General features: G+C 55.6%; 12 protein-coding genes across 12 annotated transcripts; 7 read left to right on the top strand and 5 right to left on the bottom strand.

Annotated features, from left to right (window-relative positions):
• Positions 1-1436: 1436 nt before the first annotated feature.
• Positions 1437-3091, top strand: LY79DRAFT_661478 (uncharacterized protein; the record flags this gene model as incomplete). The annotated part of the gene is made up of 2 exons (XM_060562791.1): positions 1437-2192; positions 2246-3091. 2 exons carry the CDS (start codon positions 1437-1439, stop codon positions 3089-3091), a joined length of 1602 nt encoding a protein of 533 aa, XP_060411156.1.
• Positions 3076-4148, bottom strand: LY79DRAFT_562813 (uncharacterized protein). Its single transcript, XM_060558502.1, has 3 exons — positions 3838-4148; positions 3657-3779; positions 3076-3579 (listed from the first exon to the last, which is right to left on the bottom strand). The coding sequence occupies exons 1-3, from the start codon at positions 4050-4052 to the stop codon at positions 3450-3452; spliced, it is 468 nt and encodes a 155-aa protein (XP_060411155.1). The 5' UTR covers positions 4053-4148; the 3' UTR covers positions 3076-3449.
• A 549-nt stretch (positions 4149-4697) lies between these two features.
• Positions 4698-5454, bottom strand: LY79DRAFT_592508 (uncharacterized protein; the record flags this gene model as incomplete). Its single annotated transcript, XM_060561430.1, has 2 exons — positions 4698-5126; positions 5203-5454. 2 exons carry the CDS (start codon positions 5452-5454, stop codon positions 4698-4700), a joined length of 681 nt encoding a protein of 226 aa, XP_060411154.1.
• A 1512-nt stretch (positions 5455-6966) lies between these two features.
• Positions 6967-8548, top strand: LY79DRAFT_582147 (glycosyl hydrolase family 43 protein; the record flags this gene model as incomplete). Its single annotated transcript, XM_060560235.1, has 2 exons — positions 6967-7317; positions 7391-8548. 2 exons carry the CDS (start codon positions 6967-6969, stop codon positions 8546-8548), a joined length of 1509 nt encoding a protein of 502 aa, XP_060411153.1.
• A 966-nt stretch (positions 8549-9514) lies between these two features.
• On the bottom strand, positions 9515-12041 carry LY79DRAFT_637703 (methionyl-tRNA synthetase). The gene is made up of 3 exons (XM_060562287.1): positions 11777-12041; positions 10385-11705; positions 9515-10327 (listed from the first exon to the last, which is right to left on the bottom strand). The coding sequence occupies exons 1-3, from the start codon at positions 11943-11945 to the stop codon at positions 9793-9795; spliced, it is 2025 nt and encodes a 674-aa protein (XP_060411152.1). The 5' UTR covers positions 11946-12041; the 3' UTR covers positions 9515-9792.
• Positions 12042-13064: 1023 nt separating this feature from the next.
• Positions 13065-14328, bottom strand: LY79DRAFT_521563 (ribosome assembly protein 4; the record flags this gene model as incomplete). The annotated part of the gene is made up of 2 exons (XM_060555362.1): positions 13065-14115; positions 14234-14328. The coding sequence occupies 2 exons, from the start codon at positions 14326-14328 to the stop codon at positions 13065-13067; spliced, it is 1146 nt and encodes a 381-aa protein (XP_060411151.1).
• A 282-nt stretch (positions 14329-14610) lies between these two features.
• LY79DRAFT_319102 (uncharacterized protein) lies at positions 14611-15513 on the top strand. The gene has a single exon (XM_060552390.1). The coding sequence runs from the start codon at positions 14843-14845 to the stop codon at positions 15332-15334; it is 492 nt and encodes a 163-aa protein (XP_060411150.1). The 5' UTR covers positions 14611-14842; the 3' UTR covers positions 15335-15513.
• On the top strand, positions 15338-16305 carry LY79DRAFT_319120 (uncharacterized protein). Its single transcript, XM_060552391.1, has one exon. It carries the CDS (start codon positions 15693-15695, stop codon positions 16200-16202), a length of 510 nt encoding a protein of 169 aa, XP_060411149.1. The 5' UTR covers positions 15338-15692; the 3' UTR covers positions 16203-16305.
• A 305-nt stretch (positions 16306-16610) lies between these two features.
• On the top strand, positions 16611-17818 carry LY79DRAFT_672117 (alcohol dehydrogenase GroES-like domain-containing protein; the record flags this gene model as incomplete). Its single annotated transcript, XM_060564008.1, has 3 exons — positions 16611-16815; positions 16881-17109; positions 17170-17818. 3 exons carry the CDS (start codon positions 16611-16613, stop codon positions 17816-17818), a joined length of 1083 nt encoding a protein of 360 aa, XP_060411148.1.
• Positions 17819-18693: 875 nt separating this feature from the next.
• LY79DRAFT_562800 (uncharacterized protein) lies at positions 18694-19591 on the bottom strand. The gene has a single exon (XM_060558501.1). It carries the CDS (start codon positions 19457-19459, stop codon positions 18923-18925), a length of 537 nt encoding a protein of 178 aa, XP_060411147.1. The 5' UTR covers positions 19460-19591; the 3' UTR covers positions 18694-18922.
• Positions 19592-21967: 2376 nt separating this feature from the next.
• Positions 21968-24199, top strand: LY79DRAFT_672116 (WD domain-containing protein; the record flags this gene model as incomplete). Its single annotated transcript, XM_060564007.1, has 2 exons — positions 21968-23151; positions 23212-24199. The coding sequence occupies 2 exons, from the start codon at positions 21968-21970 to the stop codon at positions 24197-24199; spliced, it is 2172 nt and encodes a 723-aa protein (XP_060411146.1).
• Positions 24200-24341: 142 nt separating this feature from the next.
• LY79DRAFT_319067 (uncharacterized protein) lies at positions 24342-24867 on the top strand. The gene has a single exon (XM_060552389.1). It carries the CDS (start codon positions 24484-24486, stop codon positions 24763-24765), a length of 282 nt encoding a protein of 93 aa, XP_060411145.1. The 5' UTR covers positions 24342-24483; the 3' UTR covers positions 24766-24867.
• The last annotated feature ends 395 nt before the right edge of the window (positions 24868-25262 follow it).

Here is a 25262-nt window from a genome sequence, read left to right as displayed (position 1 = left end):
CACTAAGTCAGGCTCTTAACTATCAGAACGTTAGGATAATGTATACAACTTAAATTTAAGTCCTTTTATATATATACTTAAGGTCTATGCAGGTTAACAAGCCTCTTATGGTATAATCAAGTTCTATCTTTGTGAAATTAAACTTCAGGATGTGCACATTCTTAATCAAGCGTTCTTCTTCGCAAATCACTCTCTTTAGCCACTATAATTTTAGCCCTAAGAATCCTAGACATGTCTATTACGCCTTACTATGTAAACTTTAGACCTATCATCTTTAGAGACCTCTATATTAGTGTATTTCTTAAAGCCCACAAAGAACTGTTCTACTACACTCTTTATTATGTCAAGGGAGGAACACCTGTTCTTAGTTATTTAACCTTTGGCCTAGTAGATATAGTATTAGAAGAAATCTTTGATTTCTTAAAGAGGTGGGAACAGGCGTTGCTTTCTTAACAACATGTCCTAGATGTTAGTTTTGTAGTGGCCTCTAGTTCTCTTGTTAAAAGTAGTCCACCACCTTCTAAATCGTAAGCTATAAAATAGAATACTGCAGAATTAGTGCATCACTTACAAGATATAGTTGCTCAGGACACAATTGTAATAGATTTTAACTCTCTTCACGTATTTATTTAGACCCTGTTGTAAGTCTTTAAATACGTGCTAGGAGTGTTAATAGCCACTTTGCATAGCACAATTAATAGCAATAGATTTCTTTGATAGATTAATAAGAGGCATTTTAAAATTTTAGTAAAAAAAAGTAGGTAGAAACAGAATATAGAGTAGTAAACCTGCTATTAAATTAAGAAATTAACAGGCAAGTATTAGTAAGAATAAAAAACTGAAATATGGAGGATTACCTTATTCATATCTTGTAAAGTCTCTTAGTAGAATCCTCGATCTCTACACCACCGACAATTTCAGCTTTGCTCACCTTGCTTTCTTGTGCCTCACCCTAAGCGGGCACTTTTCACCCTGGCTCACCCTCGCTCACCCAGTGCCTCGCCCTTAAAGCAGCGTCACTGGGTGAGCCTCAAGAAAGCTTTGAACACAGGATCCATGGAATAAATAGTGCCATTTCTTTTCTTGTGGGTGCGAGTTTTCTTGATAACATGAGACAGGCTGCAATTGTCATGGCCCGGTCATCCGCCTCCTTCCAACTCACATGTTTGAGTAGATGCTCAGTTGTCGATGGAACCAGCCCGGTTGATCCAATGAGTTGTTTTCTCACCTTCCTTGGCAAGCCTATTTCTTGCCCAAAACTTTTATGACTCCAAATCAAAGATTCAAAATTCCTGATCACATAAACTCACTACCTTCCACCTCCATCACCACCAACATCCAAAGCTGGGGCCTTTGTCGTTCCCTTCATCTTCCTTTACCAGCCCCTGACGGCTTACACTGCTTACTGAAACAGAGGGTCAAGAGAAAAAAGAAAGATGGACCAGAATCAGGACAACGAGGGTCAGAATAATGGCAACAATGGCGGCATCAACGGCGGCAATGTTGGCGGCAACAAGGTCGCCAAAAAGAAAAAGAGAAGCAGGAAAGGCCGGGATTGCTGTAATTGCAGAAAGGGTTACTATGTTGCTGCTGGTGCTTTGACAGAGGGCATCGAGGAGGCGATTACAAGCTGCCCTCCCAACAACCAGGCCTTACTGGGTCAACTTCGGATTCTCCAGAGAATCAACACTCTTCGCCCCGATGGCGGCGACCTCACGAGAAGAACCCAGGCCGCGATCCTCAATGATCTTACTGAAGTCCACGAGCCCATGCCGAGCGACGAAGCCATCATCAGTCTCGGAGACCGCTGCCACAACCATCTGTGGTACTCGGCCTTGATCCGTCGCAACATGGTCATCCCCGCCGAGTGGCAAAGAAAGCCGCACATTGTGGTACGTCTCAGGAAGCTCAGAGCTGTGTGGGATGCGGTGAAGAACACGCCCAACCTGCGGAAGCGCTCGGCCGGAACCCAAGTGGCAGCCAATCAGTCGACTGTCAACCAGCCGGCTGGAGACGAGGATGGGGAGGATGAGGAGGATGAGGATGATGAGGATGATGAGAACGACCTGGATGAAGGTCTCCAGCAGCCTCAAAACCAGAGCACTTATCCTACCACAGTTCCGTGTGTGAACCGGCCCCAGAGCATGGCCATGAACGCACTCGCAGGATATGCCATCAACGGCATGGGACAGGTATTATGATGCGCTTGCATGTCTTTGAGAAAATTTCTGACGTCTTATTCCAGGGCTATGGGCAGATGCACCCTGACATCGCCTACGGTTACCAAGACCAGACAATCTTTAGTAGCAATCCGACTACTCAGATTGGGAACGTGGGTTTGCAAGACCCTGTTCGCCACGGTCATTCCGACGGTCTCGGTCAGAACGGTCTGAATCGCCAGATGCAACCGCTCAACCAGCAACTTCGCGCGCGTGGCCCTGACTATCTGCCTCAGCAGTTCACGAACCCGAATTTCTTGTCCAACAACTATGGCTCGTTCAACAACTTCGCTCTCGGCCAAAGCCAGCTCCCTGGCTCCCGCAACGCTGCCTACAGAGGTTTCGACGGAGCTTCATTGGGTCCTGCTGGCGGAATCCCCTCTGGAGCATATGCTAGCTACGCCTTCCAGCACGCCATGCCTGACATGAACAACGCAAACCATCCGTTGGATTTGGTGGACTCCAATTACATGGGACCCATGCTCCATGGCAACTTTCCACGCTGGCGTTCTCCCTTCAGTCATTCGAACCAGACTTCATTCCAAACTCGGCCCGATGCCCTCGGTTACATTGGCGACTCCACGCACGTTAGTCATGGCGTCGTTGGCGAAACTGTTTGGAACCGGGTCGTTGCCAGCGCTTTTGGTTCCCAGCTGAATACGGAGCCGGCTGCCCTTTCGGGAAACGGAATGACCAACGCAGCCGACATGGAGACCGGCTCAGGCGGTAACTCGGAATCTTCTACCGATGGTACCGACGACGATGCAAATACTGCGGATGCACCAGCTCCTTCTGGTTGCGATGGATCCCAAGATGATGAATCCTATGATGATCCGAGTGCTGACATTTCCGAGAGCGAGGAGGAATTTTGAAGTGCGCTGGGAATCGTTGGATGGATTGGCTACGACGGTGATGATTGCGGTCCAATCATCGCGAGACAACGGCACTGTGGCTTGGATTGAGAGGATGAGGTCTTCTCGTTAACCACCTCCAGGCTTCATCCTGCCCCCATTGTCTTCCGCAAAACATGCGGTATTCTCTCGACTGGTTTTTGTTTTGGGCTGCTTTTTTTCTGCTTCGGCTTCCCTAATAATCCTTCCACCATTCATGTTACTTTAGGCTTTTATCCTAGCTCCGTATGCAGAGCAATAAGATTCTCGGTAAGAACGCACGCCGCAGCGTGTGACAGACTCGGTTGATTCACTCTAACGCCTCAGGAAAGCTACTCGATCAACTGCAAATAGGGACCGTCGAAGGCTTAGACACGGGGTTGGATGGGTTGGTTTGCCAACACCCCACGACGGCACTTAGGATGGTGTCATCGACAGCAGCCTTGTATGCGGCGCCGCAGTTGGGGTCACTGCATTCGGAGTCAACATTATTTGCGTCGTTCAAAATTAAGGACGCAGGCCCCATAACAGGAGATCTGATACTTACTCAGCACCACCAGTTGCGTTGTTGAAGTAGGAGCAGATGTCGTGAGAGAAGCAGTCTTGAGTGTAATCGTTGCCCAGAGCACTCCCGGTACAGCCAGCACCACATCGACCATTGCACGAATAACTGGAGCCATGACTCGTATCAGCACACGAACCCGCGATGGAGAGATGGAACGGCTCACTCTCCCGATCCCGCGCCATTGGCGCCGTAGTTGCTCCCTACCACGCCCTCAAAGGTGCATGTCTGTCCGGCGCTATTCGTCCATTTGGCTGTTGCGGTCGCTCCAACTTCTAGACACTTAATGCCTCTCTTTTCGAGCTCGAGAGGGAGAGCGGACGGTGCAGCCAGGGCTGCAAGAGGGCAAAGCGCCAGTAGAAACGAGACCAAAGGCAGCATGATGAAATTCTAGAGAATGATTATTATAACTGCCAAGACGCGCTGAGAGTTAGGAGCTGGTGACGGATGCTGACTTCATTTGGAGAGAGATTATTTTGCGACATTATATATATTTATTTGTCTGAGTCAGGTACACAAGCGATGCTCAGTTACACGGAGTTCACGACGAGAACCCTAGCTCGCCGATCCACATGGCAATAGACCCTTATCCTGGATTGGCTGTGTTGGGCAGCTGCATCGTGCTCTGATCCACGCCTAGATTAATCTTCAACCACCTGACAGACCCAGGCGGGTAGTTCGTCAAATGAAATGCGGGGTCAACGCAATGGCGCAATAAGTTGTCATCGGTAATGCACCAGTGGGTAATGCCGTTGAAGGTTCCGGAATCTTTTACGGAGAAACATGCCAGGACTGGTAGCGACGGACGATGATCTCCCGCTCTGCCTGGGACTTGACGAGCTACAAGTGTTACTTGAGTGTCGGGGGAAAGTTTGTCTGGTTAGATATGGCCTACGAACAAGACTTGAGTTGGTTTAAATAAGCGGTATTGTACTTCTCCTGCGCTCGACCACGCCCCGAGTCATTCGGCAGTACCGCCGTGAGCCCGGTTCTTAAGCCGACGACAAGTTCCACAGAAAACATGGACTACGAATCAATGGCTACGTGACATTGGTGAACGGGTGAGCAAGTCCATGAAGGGTACGCCCGGCTGATGTCAACCCCCTCTGCCCCGAACATCGGTCTCCCGGCCTCAGCCACCTCTGGCTGCTCTTGCCCGTGTGCCGTCTCATCTCCTCGAGAAGCAAGTTCCATCAGCAGACATCCCGCTTCGATCTCGCGAACGATATCGTCGGCCGACGCCCCGGATCGGATCCTCTTGAGAACCTGGTACGCTTGGCCCTCGGGCATGGATCGCATAACGGCGTAGAACCTCTCCAACGAGTCGTTGCGACTGGCGATTTCGTCGTATTTTCTCTTCAGCGACGCAACGCGCGACTCGGATGGGTCGGAATTGTACCGGCACTCGAGACCCTTCGCCATGCAACCGGAGCATTTGGGTTGACCGGCGGAGCACTGGCACCAAGGTGTGTCAGCCCAAGGCAGTCCGGGCAGTTGCTACGAAGACGGGAGCTCCAGTGAAGCGACGCACCTTGATCTTCCGCTTCCTGCAGCTTTCGCATGCTACCGACACATTACGTCTTTTCTGTTCCGGGCTCGAAGATGGCTGGCGTAGGGGCGGCCCAGGCGCGACGTCGTCGTCGTCGTCGAGTGACCTCTTTCGGGTTGTGTCGGGACAGGAGGCTGTTACATGGCTATGGCCAGACTCCAATGCGGGACGAATTTCCCGGTAACAGCGACGTTTGGTCGCTGGCGTTTTGTAAGAGACGAATATAGGGCTCATCATCTACTGATAATTATGGGAAGACTGCATAACTGTGAGCATCCATCATGTGCTCCGAGAACAGCGAGCGAGATGGTAAAGACAAAGCGACAATCGCATTTTCCCATGGTAGGCTTTTATTCGTCACAGAAACGTAATGTAATTAACTACATATGCGGGTCCAAGCACCACCGGAATGACGTCCGTCTTAACCATGCTGTTGCGAGGCGATTGATTAATTGGCGTACGAAGTTCGGTTAAACGGCTCAGACTCCGGACCCAAAGCTCCGGTGGGAACATGGACCAACTAGGGTGCATCACATGACCAAAAGCCAACATCACGTGGCTCTGGGCCAGACTTACCGTCAGCTTGTTCGGTGGAGGAAGTCAGGCGTTGAAATGGTAAATCTACACCTACAAATGTACCAATACAAGACAACGCCAAGTGTGGTGTCTTTTGAGTCTTTCGTTTACTCACTTCGCCTTAGACCCCATGTCTACTCCAGACGAACCAATGCCGCCCGTCCATGTACACCTTGTCCGAATCAATCTCGCTGGCAATTGACCCATGAGAACATCAGGATCAGGATCGGGTGGACCAACGTTGGCTGCCGGCAAAATACCAAAAAGTACTGTACACCGGCAATTTACCCACTAATGCCCCCTTTGGGTTGGTCGCGTTATGGCTTTCCCTACGGTTCATCTCATGTCTGCACGTTCGAACGCAGCCCAACCCAGTCTTGGCGCCTTCACACTGTTAGGTTGACCCAGCCAGTGAAATCAAGCCGAAGGCCTGCGGTTCAAGCAAGATGGTCTAGCAGTTGACGGCCAAATGGAACCAACTTACTTTGTGGCTAGGCACCATTCATCAAGCCCTCCCTCTCTCTTTACGCTTTCCCGTTGATATCAACCACAAACGGACGTCCATCTGACCCCGAAGCGGCACAACCTCCAGACTGCTGCGGGTTTGAGAATGCGACGCTGTTCAAGCTAAAACCCCGCACACTCACACTGTAAAACTTGACAAGTTCACCTGCATCAAGTCATGGATGGCCCTAGCTCATCCCCTCGAGCTTGATTGAGCTAGACTGGGGTTGTTTTACGGTTGTCGCCGGAGCTTCCCCCGCACCGCCACATGTCACCGGCAATGATTTCTCCAGGTTGATTTGTTTGGCTCAAATCGTTTCTTTGCCCAGGGCCGGCCTTGGCAGCTTATTTCGCCCAGCCACCCCACCCAAGTTTGCCCTCCTCGCATTCAAAGAGCTCGCGCCCTGGGGAGTTCGTTGAGCTCCCCAAGCCCGGCCACAACCTGGGAGGGTCTTGGCCTTGCGTAATTTCTAACGACTCTCAATGGCTCGGCTTAAGATAGATTCGCCCCTCGGGACAACGCCAGCCGGCCTATATCGGCCGCGAGCCCTTCGTGAAGTCACGAAGCGGGATAAAAGGGCCAGTGTTGCATCACAGATTTCGTAGCGGTGGAAGGAGGGAGGTGTGATCCTCGGCTCGCCCTCTCACTGAGCCTCAACTCTCATCATGACGCTCGCAAAGCTCTTCTCGTTCGGCCTCCTGTTCGCATCCCTGGCCGCCTCCAAGTGGATCGTCCCCGGAGGCAGGTGGCATGACACCGAGGGCAATCTCGTGAACGCCCACGCCGGCGGCATCACCCTTGATAAGGACACGGGTAAGTTCTTCTGGTTTGGCGAGTACAAGGTCGAGGGCCAGGAGGAAGGCGGCGGCGTATCCGTCTACAGCTCTGACGACCTGGCGACCTGGGAGTACCACGGCAAGGCTCTCGAGCCTGTCCAAGGCCACCCGTACATCTCGAACGACATGATCATTCAGCGTCCCAAGGTCGTCTTTAGTGAGCCGACCGGCGAGTACCACGTATGTTGAGCCCCCCCTGACGCAACCCCTTGACCATTCAGCCTCGGGACGCTCGCTGACCGACTCCCCGCAGATGTGGTGGCACGCCGACAACTCAACGTACGGCCTTCTCCTCCAGGGCCTCGCCACGTCGCCCAACATCTCAGGCCCCTATACCTTTGTCGACGCTATCGCGCCACTCGGCAACTGGTCCCAGGACTTCGGAATCTTCACCGACTACAAGGACGGCCGCTCTTACGCACTCTATTCCAACGGCGACCGCGTCGAGGGGCGCGACGTCTATGTCACGTCCTTCAACGACGACCTTACCAACGTCACCGAGGTCGTCCACCGCTTCGACAAGTACGACCTCGAGGCCCCGACCATCATTCAGACCGACAAGAGCTACTACGCCCTCATGTCCCACAAGACGGGCTACCGCCCCAACAACGTTGTCGCCTTCCGCGCCGACTCCCTCGCCGGTCCCTGGTCCCAGCCCTTCATGGTCGCCGACCCCTACAGCCGCACCTACAGCTCCCAATCCGGCTTCTCCCTCAAGATCGACGGATCCGAAACGACGACCTACCTCTACCTCGGCGACCAATGGGACTCCAATTCCCTCTGGGAGAGCCGGTACATCTGGCTGCCCATCGCCGTTGATGATGATAAGAAATCCCTACACGTCGAGTGGCATGACGTTTACGACCTCGACATCGGGACTGGCGTCGTCACCCCGATCAAGGGCATCACCTACTACGCCCACGACCCCGCCGTTGCTACCGTCGCCGGTGGCGCCTCTAGGCGGGAGGCCAACTTCGCCAGCGGCGGCTCCATCGTCACCGGCATCTACGGCAACGACAGCACCGTCACCTTCTCCGGCATACAGGGCGCGGGCGAGCCCCAATGGGTTTCCTTCTACTACCAAAACACGGACGACATGGGCTTCGGCGACCAGCCCGGGGGCACCCCGGACCGCATCGGCGGCAAGTGGCAGCTGCGCCGCATCGCCTCCGTCATCGTCAACGGCAACGAAGAACACGTCGAGACGCTCTTCCAGCGCGATACCCACAAGGGCATCATCCTCTCCACACCCCTGCAGCTGACCCTGGACGAGAGCGCCAACAACACCATCACTATTGGCGGCCTGTGGAACGGCTTCGACTTCAAGGGCGCCGACATTGATCGCATCGTCGTGTACCCCCCTGAGGGGGGGGCCCATCAAGTTCAAGAAGGGCGTTTGAAGAAGTCATGATGATGAATGTAGGAAAAGGCAGTATTGTTAGCTACGAAATACAAATATCTTCCCAAACCACGTCGTCTGTGATGGCCTCCCCAAACATAACACTATGAATGTAGGCATCGCTGATAAGCACCCAATCACCAGGCCCTTCTTTCCGGATCAAAACTGGGGCGTAGCATTCTTTCAGTATCCAAACCTAATCTCCCACATGTGCAAGATCGGTCACCAGACCTACGTGTTCTTTTTTCAGTAGCTGCAAACTGCAGGCAAAGTAATCCGAGTCTAGCTTTGGCTTTCCATTCCTCAAACACGTATCTCTGTTCTACCGTCCACCTCTTCGACCCCCATCCTCCCGACCTCTCCGGATCGCCTCCTCAGCTCACTCACCTCTGGAAAAAAAAAAAAAGTCCCGTGTCGTCTCTCGGCAACGCGGTGGAAGACTTCGTGCTCGCTCTCGAGACAGTCCCATTTTGTACCGCCTTGAGCTGCCCCCTTTACTCTTTAGGCAACCTCGCCGATGAGCCACGCGTTGAAACACGGACCAAGTTCTGAGTTCGCGGGAGTTCTAGAGTCATCATCTCGGGTCAATGTTCGCCAGGCGGCCTCGACGGGTGGCTGCGTCGTGAAACTATACCTTGAACGGTAGGCCGGCCTATATGGTATCAAAGAACCCAAACATCCCTCTTCGCGTCGTCTTACAAAGCTTGGTAAGAGTTGACAGCTTGGTTCCTCGCCAGTAAAGCCTGTTCTCCTTAATGGTGGCCCTTGGAGCTGGCTGAAAAGCGCTTTTGGATGCGTCTAGGCCTTCACGACGGCATCGATGAGGTGGCCCTGGTATAATTGGTGAACGATACACAGGCTGGGAACGCGGGGGGGAGGGACAGACCCAGGGCGGCCATGATGACGGCAGCAGTGGGTTCATGTGTCATCAGTCACAGTCACGAATGCTGTTAAAATGCCTGATTGGAGAAGGAGTTGCGACAGAAGAGTGGCACAGAAATTCCCACCCCACTCCCTCTTCAGCTTTTAACGTTAAACTCTTGAGAAGGAGCGTTAGATACTACCAGTGTGTTGTGGAGATGGCAATCACTGGGAAGCATCGCGTCCAAACGTCTGTCTTGAACATGCATTGACTGTTCAATTTTAGAGAGCCCTAGGCATTTGCCTCGAAAATCAACCCGTCACCCGCTACTGCAACAGTGCCCCGTCTTCAACGCCTTTCAATAATGAACTATCCTTTTTCCTATTCGTCTAGTTTACGAGGTATGGACCTCCGTCTTGGAGATGGCCTCCGTTACCGCCTCGATGGCCGGGTCGGCCTCGGCCTTCTTCTCGCTTGACTCGACGGAGGGCCCAGCGTCGGCCGCGTTGGCCTTTTCGGCCTCCTTCCTGGCCTTCTTACGAGCCTTTTCGGCTTCCTTGGCCGCCTTCTTCGCCGCAGCCTTGGCGGCGGCCTCCTCCTTCTGCTTCCGCACCTCCTCGCCACCAAAGGCATCCTTCCACTCCTCGACCTTGGACGCCGGGATCTGCGTGAAGAGGTGCTCAGGAGTTCCGAGCTTATGGCCGGGCTTGATGGCATCGGTCACCCAGGAATCGGGGATGAAGGGCTTGGGCTCGACGCCGAGCTGCTTCAGGATGGCGGTGGAGGTGTTGGGGAGGTAAGGGGCAACCAAAGAGGCGAGGAGGTCGATCTGGTTGAGGGCGAGACCGACGACGGCAGCGCACCGGTCGGGCTCCTCGTTAAGCAAACGGTTATCCAGCTTGTTGTCCTGGAGCAACTTGTTGCCGAGGCTGTAGGACTCGGGTCAGCTTTCAATTTCAGGAAATTTGGGACAAGAATCAACATACGCTGAGATGGACATGATGGTCTGGAGGCCAGCCCTCATCTTGGTTGCCTCCATGTTGCTGATGTACTCCTTGAGCAGGGTGTTTACCTCGCCGATGTGCTTCTTGAGGTAGTCGTCGGTGTACTTTGTGTAGTCGGGAACGACGCCCTCGGTCTTGGCCTGGCAGAACTTGTTGACTCTCTGGCAGAAGTTGCCGAGGTTCTTCAGAAGCTCGTTGTTGTTGCCGTCAACCATCTCTTGCCACATGAACTCGGAGTCGGACGTCTCGGGGCGGCGAGAGAGCAGGTAGTACCTCCAGACGTCGACGGGCACACCGGTCTGCTGGACTTGGTTGCCAAAGACGCCGACACCCCTGGACTTGCTAAACTTGCCGCCCTCGTAGTTGAGGTACTCGGTGGTGGAGATCTTGTGCAGCTTCGTCCAGTTCTCGCCAGTACCGATGAGAGAGCCGGGGAAGATGATGGTGTGGAACTGGACGTTGTCCTTGCCCATGAATTGGTACAGCTTGACGTCGTCGGGGTTCTTCCACCACTGCTCCCATTTCTTGCCGGCAAGGTCGTCGCCGTCGGTGTAGTTCTTGGTGATGGACACGTAGCCGATGCAGGCGTCGAACCAGACGTAGAAGACCTTCTTCGCGTAGTCCTGGCCGACCTCGTGGGTCGGGATAGGAACACCCCACTTCAGATCTCTGGTGATGCCACGGGGCTTCAGGCCCTTGTCGATCCAGGCCTGGGTGATCTGCTCGGCATTGTTGCTCCACGCGCCCTTCTTGCTAGACTCCTTGAACCACTTGACGAGCTCGTCCCTCAAGGAGTCGAGTCTAAGGAAGAGGTGCTTCGTCTTGCGCTTCTCGGGGGTAGCTCCGTCGAGCTTGCAGCGAGGCTTGATGAGGAATCCGGTGGGCTTTGCGGCAATGTCGTCCTCGGCGGTCGCGTTGGCCTCGGGCTCGGGCTCGAGGGGGTCAAGGAGGTTGCCACACTTGTCACACTGATCACCTCTGGCGCCGTCGTAGGCGCAGATGGAACAGACACCCTCAACGAAGCGGTCGGCGAGGAAGGACTGATGAGCCTCGACGGGGCAGAAGGGCTGGGTGGTCTCGCGCTCCTCGATGAAGCCATTCTTCCAGAGCTTGGTGAAGATGTCCTGGACGATCTCGGTCTGCTGGGGGGTCGGGGTCCGGCCAAAAATATCGAAGGAGATGTCGAAGTAGTCATAGATGCCCTTGTGCAGCGCATGGTACTTTGCGCACAGCTCGGATGGCGTGACGCCCTCCTCGAGGGCCTTGGTCTCGGTCGCAGTACCGTATTCGTCGGAGCCGCAAACTGTGCAGAGAGGGCGGGCGTCAGCCGGGTCAAGCAAGGTAAGCAAGCAGCGGAGGGCGGGCGGATCTTACTATAGACGGTGGGGTTGCCGCGGGCGCGGGAGTAGCGGGCGAAGACGTCGGCGGACAGCACACTCCCGATGATGTTTCCGAGATGGGGCACGTTGTTCACGTAGGGCAGCGCCGAGGTGATGAGTACGTTGTTCTTGCCCTTGACGGGTAGGATGGGATTCGGCGCCATATTGCAATGATTCGTGTGGTCAGAATCGGGATCGGTCGTGGTCGTGGTCGTGTGCAGGAGAAAAGAAAATGGCCCGCCGTTGTACAAGGGGAGAAGAGTCACAGAGCACGAAGAAAAGGTTCAGCAATAATGCGCTGCCGGCTGGTGTGATTCCACCGCCTTGATTGACGCGAAAGCCTCAACCCCGCACTATTCCCTTTTGGGATGAGGGGCATAGTCTAGGGATCCTCACAGGGAAGTACTGAGTACTGAGTACCTACCTAGGTAGACCTAGGTCGGTCCGTGTAGGTAATCCGAGTACAAAATTATCGGTTGTCTGCTATAAAAGGTTGATGGTTTCAAATCAAAAGTCAACTCCTCCGAATTTAATATGGGCTCATGGCAAGAAAATCGCGAGCGTACTTTGGATCAGCTTGGTCTCTCATCACTCACAATCCCTTTCAGAAGACTTGGAGCATTAACATATACCAGATGACTTGATCCGTATGTATCGCAGCATTAGACAGTGTAAGATGCAATTGACAAGACCTGCTCTGGAGTCCATCACATGATGCTGCTTCAAGTGGCCATCGGCCCTTACCCCGGATTCTGATTCCCACTTATCATCTGGCCTCCCACCGACTTCTACTGACTTGGGCAAGTCGTAATGGCTTTGACTCGCCTTAGACTCACTGTTAGCCATTCGACCTTTGTTCGCGTTCAGATGGCGTTGGCCGCAGTCGGTGTCGAACACAAACCCGGGCTAGTCCAAGGTGGAACTGTATCTACGTTGCCTAACTCATCGAGTTCCAGGGCGTAGCCTTGACCGGCGACTTTTCTCGAGTCATGGGTGCCCGGAGAGTTGTATTCTCGCGAAGTGGCCAAAATGCCGGCCTAGGCCCTACACGTGCCTACGTGCTGGGGTCTGGGAGCCGGGCAACTTAAAATGAAGCCTCATGCTGGCGAGTGGAAATGGACGCTTTTTTTTTTCTTTCGTCCGAAGCAGCCGTTGACTCAGATGACACTTTCCAATACTGGACGACCCGTCGCTATCGTGGATAGCAGTAGGCGAGTATGAACTTTCTTTTTTTCAATTGGTTTCTTCCGCTCGTCCATCATCATCAGCACAATGCCCACCCCTCAGTCCACAAACGGTGCGAGATTCCACACGTCGACGACGCCCGTGTACCGCCCGACAGCCATGATGTTTCCATTCGCTGAGAAGGCCGCCGCCGTGACAAGCCCGTCGATGCCAGCCGCCGTTCGCACCTCGGCGAGCACCTGGCCCGAGTAGACGTCCGAAATGTCCATACCGTCCTCGGTTCGGCACGCCAGGAACCTGCAGTCTGGTGACACCGCCAGCGGCCACCCCTCGGTGCCCCGGACCTTGTTCAGCTCCCAGCTCGACACGCGCCCGGCCTCGTGCTCCCACGCATACACGGCCCGCGGCCACACCGACACGATGATCCGTCCGTCCGGCGACACCCCCAGCGCCCGCGCCCCCGCGCCAATACCCGCCATGGCGTCCACTTCCATCCGCCGCAGCGTGCGGCCCGTCCTGGCCTCCGAGATGCGCACCGTCCCGTCTCGCGAGAGCGTCACGAGGTTCGTCCCGTTGGGCATGAAGAGCACATGCGTCGGCGGCGCGTGGTTCATCACGCCGGCCACCCTCTTGGTCGGCGGCATCCCCGGCGGGCTCGTCGCCGCCTCGAAGACGACCACAATCCCCGACGGGTCCGCCGCCGCGAACATCTTGCCGTCCCCGCTAAACACTGCGGGCCCGGCCACGCCGTTGAGGATGCACCGCACGCCCTTGCCCTCCTCGCCAGCGCGTAACTTCACGCGCCACTCGCGCTTGGCGCCGGCGTCCTTCTCCAACACGGCCACAAGCTTCCCGTCCGGGCTGAAGACGACGACGGGCGCGTCGGTGCCGATATCGGAGGACACTTGCCGCGCCGCCGGCGCCGCCGAGGGTCGGGGGGCGAAGTCCCAGAGCTTGGTGCTCGAGGGTAGTGCTGTGCCGGCGTTGTCCTGGGAGGTGGCGACATATCCCTTGGGGCTGATGGCGATGGCCGTCACGGGGCCGTTATGGCAGAGCGTGCGGCCCAGGTTCCTGAGGCGGAGGATGGAGGGGGGCAGGGTGCCGTCGTGAAGGTGGAGCGAGCGTATCGACCCCGAGATGGACGGTGCCCTGGCCGTGTGCGGATTCGGTCTGGACGACGGCAAAGACAAAAAATGGTCAGCCGTTCGTGTGTGTGTGTGTGTGAAGTGTGAAGTGTGAAGTGTGATGTGTGCAGGCCAATACTCACCTCTCGGCGATCGCCTCCTCGTAGGTCGGCATCTGATCGTCAGCCGACGGGCCATTGCTGGCGTCCAGGTAGGTAGTCGTGCTCATGGCGGCCATCAATCAGATAAAGCACGCACGACTCGCCAAGGCAATCTCGTCATTGGTGAGTCTCGAGAAAAGTGAGTAGACCCATCGGAGAAATGAAACCGAATTGAAGTCGACTGGTTTTATCCTCCGGTTCTCTCGGCGTTTCTTGGGATGTCACCGCACAGCCGCAATTGTCGCTGAGCTACCTACCTACGGAATTATACCAACTCCCCCTTCGTCATAGTCGACAGGGTACTTGCATGTTGTGTGGGCGGGACGCCAGAAAAGGCGACTGTAGCACGGACCATCATCGTCGCTTCGGGCCTTGTGCTATGGGGGGGGGGGGGGCCTGGCCTCCCGGAGCTATTGTTTTTCCACGCTCTTGCCCACGACGAATAGGTCCATCAGGGTTCCCGTCACGCCAGATGCCCCCCCCGTGATGAGACGAACAAACAGTCTTGACGTCCCTCTCGGCTTCTCCTGCTCTTTTCTGTCCCCCAGCTCTCTGTTGCACTGCCTCCTCAATCTCGATTGCCTTTGAATCATGGCTTCCAACAACCCTCAGCGCATGAGGATGGGCCTTACCATCCCCAGGCTGTATCGCGTCTTCTTCCTCGGCATCGAGCCCATCTCTGCCCTGGTGGGAGCCTACTATGCTCATGTCAGGCCCGACGACTACCTGCATCTCACCCACGCCGCTTCGAAGCCAGACGTCATTCCTCAGGGGACATCCATCGTCCTGTCTCAACTCGCGAACCTCTACCTCCTTTTCGCCCTCAACGAAGCTCTCGTTCTTCGCTCGACGTCAGACCTGCGCGTGTGGAAGACGGTCCTCTTCGTCCTTCTCGTGGCCGACATTGGTCACCTCTATACCGTGCGAAGCCTGGGCCCCGAGGTCTACTACAACTTTGCCAAGTGGACTGCCATCGACTGGGGAAATGTCCCCTTCGTCTACCTTGGTGCCTCGATGCGGATCGCGTTCCTCGCCGGTGTCGGGTTGACCCGCCGCCGAACACCGGTCCAGAAGCAGCGGTAGAGCGGCCATGGCGGATATAACTCTTTCCAACGGGGTTGTGTGCCCGAACATTGCACCAAGCCCGAGAGTGAATTCCAGAAAACGCCGCTACCGAGGAACGAAAACTCAACCAGGATAAATTCTCGAATTTGTGCCGGCTGCGAATGACTACGGGACAATGAGCCAGGTCGCACGGCCGAGGGTTCAATCAAGCCAGACTGGATACCGACATGCTGGTCTGGCCGACCCTCTGACTGGCGCCACACCTTCCTCGACAGGCTGTGTATGAGCGGAATGTTGGGAGCTTCGTATGCTTCGGGCCTGACGGGTGGCTAGGGCCAATTGCCTGACACAGGGGTCTTCGGGGACAATTGCCGAGATGCAGCGAAATAGGGATCCCAATATAGCGAGGTTGACCCCTCCTCGTCAACCTCCTTTTGGCCCAGGCCAAGCCCGATGTTATCTGCGATCGTGGACTTTCCGTCCAGCCTGTCGAGTACCGAAACAAGGACCTCGGGTTCTGGTTGGTGGGAAGTTCGGCATCCTGCCTCGGAAAATCCCCCGGACCAAATCCCTCCACCCAACCCCCTGGGATAGCCATCTCGAATCGGGTGGGTTCTGCGGTGCAATTGGCAGGCAATGGTGGGGTATCACCGCGGGGCAGCGCGGCACGATACCTCGACCTATGTGTATGGAGGAGAGGAGTACGGGTTGGTGGATGAGAGGATATGACGGACAAAGATGCCGATTCAGCAGTATTGTGGCAGAGAAGGCAACGGTTCAGACAACGAATTCGTCATGTGAACATCTTTTCTGCGGCCATACAGCATCTCGTTTGACCGGGCAGCTGGGTGCGAGAGAAGCCATCATCACGTCTTTGCAGGAATAAGCAGGACACCTCCCCCCTTCTCACCTGGTCTTTCAACACACGTCTAGCCTTGGGCAAGGGTCTCGGCCACCCGCATACTTCTCGCATGGAATGGTATTGCGGCGCGACTTTAGCCCCTCCTCGAGTGTTGCACCCCTCACCCTCAAGGATGAACGCCCTCCCCCCCCCCATACGCAACGCCGGAACAAATGAGAATGTGGGGGTTCGATGGCAGCCCTGGGATGGCCAGAGTATTTCATACGCCGCGGTCCCCTCTGGCAGTCTCGACATAACTTCGATCCTTCCCTCCTCCCTCTTCCCGCTCGTGCTGTCCTTTCGCGACTTCACATCTGTCATTCTCTAGGAAAAGAGTTGACCGATCCTCCAAGTACCCTTTTTTTTTTCTACGTCCGATCACGGCCAGACAACATGTCCATCCCCGAAAAGTTCACTGGCTTCCAGGTCAACAGCGCCGAGACGTGGCAAGACTTTAAGAAGCAGGAGTTCGACCCTAAACCCTTTGGCGACTACGATGTTGATATCAAGATTGAGTGCTGCGGCGTTTGCGCCAGTGACGTTCACACCATCAAGGGTGACTGGGGCGCTCAACCGTACCCTTTGGCTGTGGGTCACGGTAAGCATGCCTCCTCGCGACCTTGGCTACAACGAGAGTGTCTCGGGCTAACAGACGTGTGCCAGAGATCGTCGGTAAGGCTCTGAGAGTCGGCCCCAAGGTCACCAAGATCAAGGAAGGCGCCCGCGTCGGCGTCGGCGCCCAGTCCTACGCATGCCTCGAGTGCCGTCAGTGCAAAAACGATAACGAGACGTACTGCAAGCACCAGCTTGACACTTACGGCTCGACATTCCCCGACTCTGGCGCCATCTCCCAGGGCGGCTATTCGTCCCATGTCCGCACGCACGAGCACTGGTAATAAGCCCCCAAACCATGCATGCTTTACAACCAGGAACAAAGACTGACGGGTGACAGGGTCTTTCCCATCCCCGACGCGCTGCCTAGCACTGTCGCCGCGCCCATGCTGTGCGCTGGCCTCACTGCCTACAGTCCCCTGGTCAGAAACGGTTGCGGACCCGGCAAGAAGGTAGGCATCGTTGGCATCGGCGGCATCGGTCATTTTGGTATCATGTTCGCCAAGGCCATGGGGGCCGAGGTTTGGGCCATTTCGCGGTCGCGGTCCAAGGAGGAGGACTCGCTCAAGATGGGCGCCGACGGCTACTTGGCCAGCGGCGAGAAGGGCTGGAACAAGGAGCACGAGATGACGTTCGACCTCATCCTCAACACGGCCAACTCGTTCGAGGGCTTCGACCTGTCGGCGTACCTCAGCCTGCTCGACGTGCACGGCAAGTGGGTTTCGGTTGGTCTCCCCGGCGGCGGCGGCATCACGGTCCGCAACCAGGACTTCCTCCCCAACGGCTGCTTCATCGGCAGCTCACACCTGGGCAGCAGACGCGAGACGCTCGAGATGCTGCAGCTCGCCGCCGACAAGGGAATCAAGACGTGGGTGCAGGAGGTCCCCATCAGCGCCGACGGCCTGCGGTCGACCATGAACGGCATTGAAGACTCCAAGGTCCGTTATAGGTACTGCTTGACCAACTACGACGAGGCCTTTGGCCAGTAATTGTGACTGTGGAGGATGCAACGTGTATAGCGAGGCTGAAAAGAAGACCATTGATGACCTGTATCATTTTGCGTACATGACACAGTGATAACCCGCGTAGACATGAAGGGCACTGCAGCAGTGCAACCGCCACTAGAGACCCTTAGGGGCCGGCCTGTGACACTTGGGAGTGACTGTGTCGTTAGGAGTTGATGCGTTCTGGAAAGGTACTGCCACTACAACAGCAGCTCTGGCGCGAAGAGTGACTGATTAAAACATCATTATTCCAGACTCCTATAAGCTCTGGCCCAGCTCACCGCATAACCCGATACGCAACACCTCTGACCTGTGCCACATCTCAACCTCTTGATACGGTACAAAATACATACCCATGACGCAGAGCAACTGCCTAACCAGACTTCACTTCAACAAAGATGTGGCTGCATAGGTGGACGATCCGGGCTGGAGGTGCTGTCAGCTGGTGGATTGGTAAGCCGAGGTGAAAGTCGCCGCCGGCAGAAGCCCTAGCAACTCCCTGCAGAGGAGTGTGCAATAGGTAATTATGAGAGTGCCTTTGTCCGCGCGCCCTGTCGGGTTGTCATCATGCGCCACGTGTGAATATAGTCATTGTATGCTCGAACTGGTGGCTTGAGCGTTTCTTAGCATGTTCAAGTTTCTTTGAAAGCCCCACGTTTGCTGGCTGGCCTGGGGTAGCGAGGGGTCGTGGTGGAAGAGGTCAAAGGGCCGTGTCCCTGACAAGGGAACGAACGACGTCCGAAGGGGTGCCAGAAGGACCAGGCAGGTTCGCAGGAAGATCTAGCAGCATCTGGGTGTATATGGCATGTGCGTTTTCCTTGTTGTCATACGCGAAGGCGCAAAATGCAATGCGGTGCTTCGGGAAAAGGTTACCACGGCCATGGGATGAGCGAGAAGCTGGCGGGCTGCTAATGTCTGCAAGCAGCTGCAGATTGTTTCGGGAAGGGGAGGGAGAGGGCGGTGAGATGAGTTGGCGGTCGAATGTAGGATGAGAAGGGGTGTGGTGTGGTGTGGCAGCTCATCTCGGATGTCAGCGATGCCAATGTGATGGGCGTGGTTGCTCATTTCTCGGTTGGCCCAGCGGGCGTGTCATCGGAATGGGCGAGGCGCGTCTTGGTGCTGACATTGATTGACCTTCTTGACGATGGCAAAAGTCTGGGCAGGGGTTCCAGTCATAGTGAGACGGGTCGGAGACGGGTCGGAATCGAGTCTCACGGTCTTCCCATCGTCTTTGTTTCTTCCTTTTTTGGGGAGGGCGATAAGTGGCAGCATCTCTGGGGGGCAATAGAGTTTGGAAGCTCCGGAGGCACCCACAGGGTTGCAGCGCAGCAGCCCGGGGTGGTGATGATGGGGTGATGGGACCCGATGGCGGAACAGGGGATAAAGAGCATGTGCATGTGATGTATGTACGATGTACATAGTACATATCCAGGGGTTCTTGGACAGCCGGGACCCTTTATATGCAGTGCACATACTGCAGGTCTCCACACGACAGTGGTGGTTTGTTGATGGGGCGAGATGATGGAGAGAAAGGGCAAAGAGGCAAATGCATCCATCTGGCAGATTACGAGACTGTTCCAGACCCAAACTGGGAGGTCCAGATGGAGGGTTACACGATGCTACCATTGGAGGCAGAGGTGAGTTTCTTATGTACTCGACCACCTCTGCCTACCCACCTACCTGCCTACCTACCTACCTACCTAGGTCCTGAGTTCGTTCCTACGGATACAGCACTGGGACGATGCGCATGCAGTGCAGGCTTTTAGGGGGCGCAGGTACTCGATACTTTCTTTCTGCAGAAGAGGCCACGTGCATGGAAGTAGCTCGACTTGAACACACAGCCGCCGAGTATAGGGTATCTGTACCGTAGCAATGCTATGCAGGCAGGTACAAGTACGATGCTAGAGAGCCTACGGATGTGTCTCTTTAGCATTGGAATTGACATTGGGCCGGCACGCTGCATCGTGATCCGTCCGTGTGTACAGAGTAATTCTTCCGCGATTTGTGCCTCGACTGGCTCGGAATGTAAACAATGCAACGCGGGGGGGGGCCAGATCTCGATAGGTTGACTATGGCAATCTATCTGCAGATACTACGGATACACTACCCGGACGGGAGAGCAACAAAATGCCATCCTTCTTCTCGCGAGCATGCATCTCACCTTTCTCTCTCGTTTGCTGTAAGACAGCCAGACATTCACATTCCTGAGAGACGACGATTCCTCAGTGGCCGATCCACGCCGGTTCTGTAACAAGCGCGCCGCACGTTCGCACGTTCGACTCGACACCGGCAACCAAAGGAAGAAGAGAACAGAAGGGGGCCCGCCACGGCCAGTCTCTCGGTCTCTTCTTTTTCTTTTCTCCCTTTTCTTTCTTTTGCCCTGTCTCTGTCCGTGTCCGTGTCTGTGTCTGTGTCTGTGTCTGTGTCTCTGCCTCGCTCGTCCCTCCCTTCCCCAGGGCTTCCGTCTATCCCAGCATTGTTCCTTACAACGGCCCGTCACTTTGGACTAGGTAGCCGGTGGCTTGCCGTCCCTCCCCTCCCCCGTCAGTACCTATTTCGTTCCCGGTTTCTTAGTCTCTCTCTCTCTCTCTCCCCGTCCACTGCGGCCATCAACGCTTTTCCGTCAGAAATAGGCCGAAACAAGGCCTTTCCTTGCTTGTTTTCCTTCTTTTTTTTAAAGTTTACATCAACATTACTCGATGCTGTTGCCCGTCCATAGGTGTTTGGACTGTCAACAACACCGACACCAGCAACCATAGGGGGGGGCCAGTCTGCGATCTGCATACACATACACACCCCTGTCGGCCGGTTCTCAAACTATTTGTTTTCCTTTGCTTTGTTCTTGAATCTTCTTTCTTGACTCGCGTGGTAATTAACGCCTCTGCGCCTCGTAGTACATCTTTCCGCCGAACTCCAGTCCTCTTCCGGTCCTCTCTCCCTCCCCATTATCATTATTGTTATTACGATTGTTATTATCATCATCATTATCATTATCCACTTTCAGCTTCCTCTGCCGTAAGGATATCTCTCCGAGCCGGGCGGAGTTGCATAGTCGAGTGTCCACTCCCACCACCCTTTTCCTTGCATCCGAACCCAGCCCCAATTCGGAAGCCCCAAACAAGCCGAGCTGTCTCTTTCTCCTTTCAAATGAACTCTGCAAGGAAGAACGGACCCTGAAAGAAAAAAATCACTTGGAAAAGCGAGCCAGACCGGGGTTGTGGACGAACTCCCATCGACGACCCTTAATGCCCCCCATAGGCCAGAACTGACCAATCTTCAGCACAGCCCAACCACCAGTCAGTCACCCACCACCCAAACATCATCCATCTCTCTCTCTCTCCCTATTTCTCTCTCTCTCTCTCTCTCTCTCTCTCTCGCTTCCTCGGGAACCTCAGAGGCAAAAGACGGCCGGCCGACTTCCGTGATCGATTCACATTGCCGCTGCCCCTGCCGCCACCGCCGTTCCCTGCGACCAAGGATCAACAAGCCTGCAGCGATACTGCAGCCCGATTTGATTCTTCCTGCACAACGTCCCTCCCTAGTGTACCGGGTCCCTTTCTCGTCCCCCCCATCCTGCGCCCTCCGACTGGCCGCCATTCTGCCGTCTAGTGTAACCCCCGTTATCCACCTGCAGTGGCCCAGCTTGGCCCAGCCCTTTTGGTGGGGAGACCGAGACAGTGCCGTCCGTCTCGACTCCTGCGCGTTTCGGGCGCTTCAGACAAGACTCAGGGTCTAGGAAGGGGGAACAACAGTTTGGCAGAAGAACAACTACAGGGATAAGCTCGGACGACAGGTAATAACCAACGAGCCCCCCTTGACTCGATCACACTTGACCCGACTTTCCCTTCCTTGCTTTTTCTCTTTCTTTTTTACGTATCTGAACAATCGAGCCTTTTCGAACCTCATCGCTGACCATGCGATGATCTCCAGTTTGCTCGTGCTGTCTTGCTGCCCCGCGACCCCATCCCGACCTCCCCTTTCTCTTCTTCGAAAGCGCGCCAAAGTCGTACCCGACTCCTAAGCCCCAGGTCCACTCCTAGACGACTTCGATCACGACTTCTGCGGCGACCTCGATCTCGATCTCGACTTGGACTTCGACACCCTACCTAGCCGTCGACGGCATCAACACTCGCCATGTCTGGACGCATCTGCAACGTCTCCGAGTGGGCACCCACACAGGAGGCCATCTACGACGAGCCCGCCTCCACATCCGCCATCCAAGAAGAAGACGGCCCCGACGGACACATCAACCCCAGGTCCTCCTTCCAGGCACACCGCCTCCGCAGCCTGAGTCTCTCGCTTCCATGGCGGCGCAAATCATCCATCCATCATCTCGACTCCGACCTCCCGAGCCACCTGGAGGAGCTCTCTCTCGAGCGGTCCCGGAGTCATGGCGGCCCTAGCGACGATAACCCCTTCAGGCACACACACGACACGCACCCGGCTGGACACGGTAACGCTAGTATCAAGGGCATATTTCGTCGCGCGTCCATCTCGTTGAAGGGTATGGTTCATCACAGAAGCCACTCTATCGGCGGCGCCCATGGCCTTGGCCTGGGCCTCGAGGAGGTCCATCGCCACCACCACCAGCAGCGCCCTGGAACTTCCCATGCGCACTCGCCTTGGCACCGGCTGCGTCAGGCCACGAGCTTCCGCCACTCCAAGTCGTCCCATGGCCACGACACGCATAGCGATGCCTTCGTTGCTGAACACCCCTTCCCCTGCTTGCCGCTCCCTGGCAACGGTAGTGCGCCGCCAATCATTCCCTACCACACCGGCGGTGCTGCCAAGGCGGCGGCGGCGGCGGCGGCGGCGACGACGACGACGGCGCAGAATCAGGTCATTCACAACAAGTGGCTGAGTGCGTCGTCGGATGACTTCACCGACCACGAGAGCGGCATCGGCATCACGGTCACCGGCGGTGACTCGGACGTGGACTTGGACGTGGAGGACGCAAACATCAGCCGCATCGATTTCGTTGCGCAGCTCCCTGTCGAGCTTGCCATCCAGGTCCTCGCCCATCTCGATGCTACGGCTCTTGCCGCCGCGAGCCGTGTGTCCCGCGAGTGGCAGAAGATGATTGAGAACCAGCACGTCTGGCGAGAGTCCTTCTTGCGCGAGAAGACGGGCACGTATGCAACCAGTCTACCAGTTCAGCCAGGCACCGGCCAAGGCGTGCCGTCCATCAGCCCCGACGTCGACTGGAAGCAGATATACAAGGCCAAGGACGAGCTCGACCAGCGATGGAAGGAGGGCAAGGCGAAGCCTGTCTATCTGAACGGCCACTTGGACAGTATCTACTGTCTGCAGTTTGACGAGTAAGCGCATCCACTCTCCCTTGGAAACCACCATGACCGAATGGCTAACATCCGGGCTAGGACCAAGATCATCACCGGTTCCCGCGACAAGACGATTCGAGTCTGGGACATGCGGACCTTTGAGTGCCGTCTGGTCATCGGTCCTCCCGAGGTCGTCAACGACGTTTCCCTGCTGCTCGACGACGAAGGGAACCCCGTCCACTATGCCACCCTTCCCGACAATCAGCGTGCTAACCCGTCGATGCCCGCAATGGTGTCCTTCCCCACGCACCACAAAGCTTCGATTCTTTGCCTGCAGTACGACGACCGCATGCTGGTAACGGGCTCGTCCGATTCCAGCTGCATCGTGTACAACGTCCGCTCGGGCTACAGGCCGGTCCGCCGTCTTCAGCACCACACCGCCGCCGTGCTCGACCTTGCCTTTGACGACAAGCACATCATCACCTGCAGCAAGGACATCAGCATCTGCGTCTGGGACCGCGCGACGGGCACTCTGCTCCGCCAACTGCGTGGGCACTCGGGCCCTGTCAATGCCGTCCAGATGCGGGGGAACACGATAGTCTCGTGCTCGGGCGACTTTCGCGTCAAGCTCTGGAACATCGACACGGGCAAGAACATCCGGGAGTTCCAAGGCCACACCAAGGGCCTGGCGTGCTCGCAGTTCTCGGAGGACGGCCGCTACGTCGCCTCGGCCGGCAACGACAAGGTCATCCGCATCTGGGATGCCAACACCGGCGAGTGCCTCCGCGAGATGAAGGCCCACGATAACCTCGTGCGCAGCCTTCACATCGACTCGGTCAGCGGCCGTCTTGTCAGCGGCAGCTACGATACGGACATCAAGGTCTTCGACATGGAGACCGGCCGCCAGTTGCTCGACTTCCCGCGGTGGCACGCTAGCTGGGTACTGAGCGCGAAGAGCGATTACCGGCGAATCGTTAGCACGGGTCAGGACCCCAAGATTCTGATCATGGACTTTGGCGCCGACGTCCCGGGCATCGAGGCCCTGGAGAGCGGCGGGGGTTACGCGATAGATGGCGGATACATCTAGATTCTCACGAACGACGCATCGCATCGCATCGCATCGCATCGCATCGCATCGCATTGCACCGCATCATCCTATACACGCTACATAATACGCTAATACCGAGAGCGGCATGGCTGGACCGCCCTCATTGACGACTTTTGTTCATCACGAGCCGAGATGTGGATGATGAATAATAGGTGGTAGACTTGACTTGAAAGCACGAAGGCGGGACGGAAGACAAGAGACCCCCTTCCACAGAGAGGCGTATTGGAGAAGGATAGGCATTTCACACCTGCATTGGGGGCCGCATGTTTCTTTCTGGGTTTGGGTTTCTTTTCACTCTTGCGGGTTCATTCGTTCTTGAGCCCAAGCTTTGTTCTTTTTTTTCTTCTTCTTTTTTCTTCTTTTCTCTTGTTGATATTTTTTTTGCATGGCATCCCTGGCTTTGCTCGCATAGACAGCCACTGGATAGAGAGGCATTACAGATTTTATCTCACCCACATTTTTTTTTCGCTGTCCAACCCATCCAGCGAATGTCGATGACGGGCATTCTACGTGAGACACCGGCGCCGTTCATGTCCATGCTATAAAGGTGAGAGTGACGAGTGGGCACAGAAAACGGAGTTTCTGATGGGGAGAGAGCGAGAGAGAGGGCGGGGAGGTAGGCTGCGGACGCGGGGATGCGACGCGGGGATGCCCTCGCTCGCACATCAAAGCGGCGGCCGGGTCGGCGAGCGGGCCAAATGCCATGGTCCGACGTCTACGGATACGGGGTTTCAGAACGGCGGGGTTTTCACTTCTTGTTTTTCTTCATTTGTCGAACTCGGACAAGAGAGTAGGGCAAAGGCCGGAGACGTTCTGTTCCGTTTCGACTTTTAAAAGCAACAGATGCAGACGCGGGGTGGTCTGATGGTCGGCGTCTCCTTTTTTTTTCTTTGTTCTTTTTTCTTGCATGTTCCTTCAGGACCGCAGGACGGCTTGTTTCGAGAGCTGCGCAGCAGGACCTTCTATTTTTCTCCCCGTCTGCATGTATGTCAGAGCGTATGCGTCCATGCCTCTCGTCTCTTTGCGTCTGGAGTTGGGGTTG

The sequence above is a fragment of the Colletotrichum navitas genome, assembly GCF_030913465.1.
Source record: "Colletotrichum navitas strain CBS 125086 chromosome Unknown LY79scaffold_59, whole genome shotgun sequence".
NCBI classification, from domain to species: domain Eukaryota; kingdom Fungi; phylum Ascomycota; class Sordariomycetes; order Glomerellales; family Glomerellaceae; genus Colletotrichum; species Colletotrichum navitas.
The sequence above is the reverse complement of the archived record's forward strand: the minus strand, read 5'-3'. Positions and strand labels throughout refer to the sequence as shown.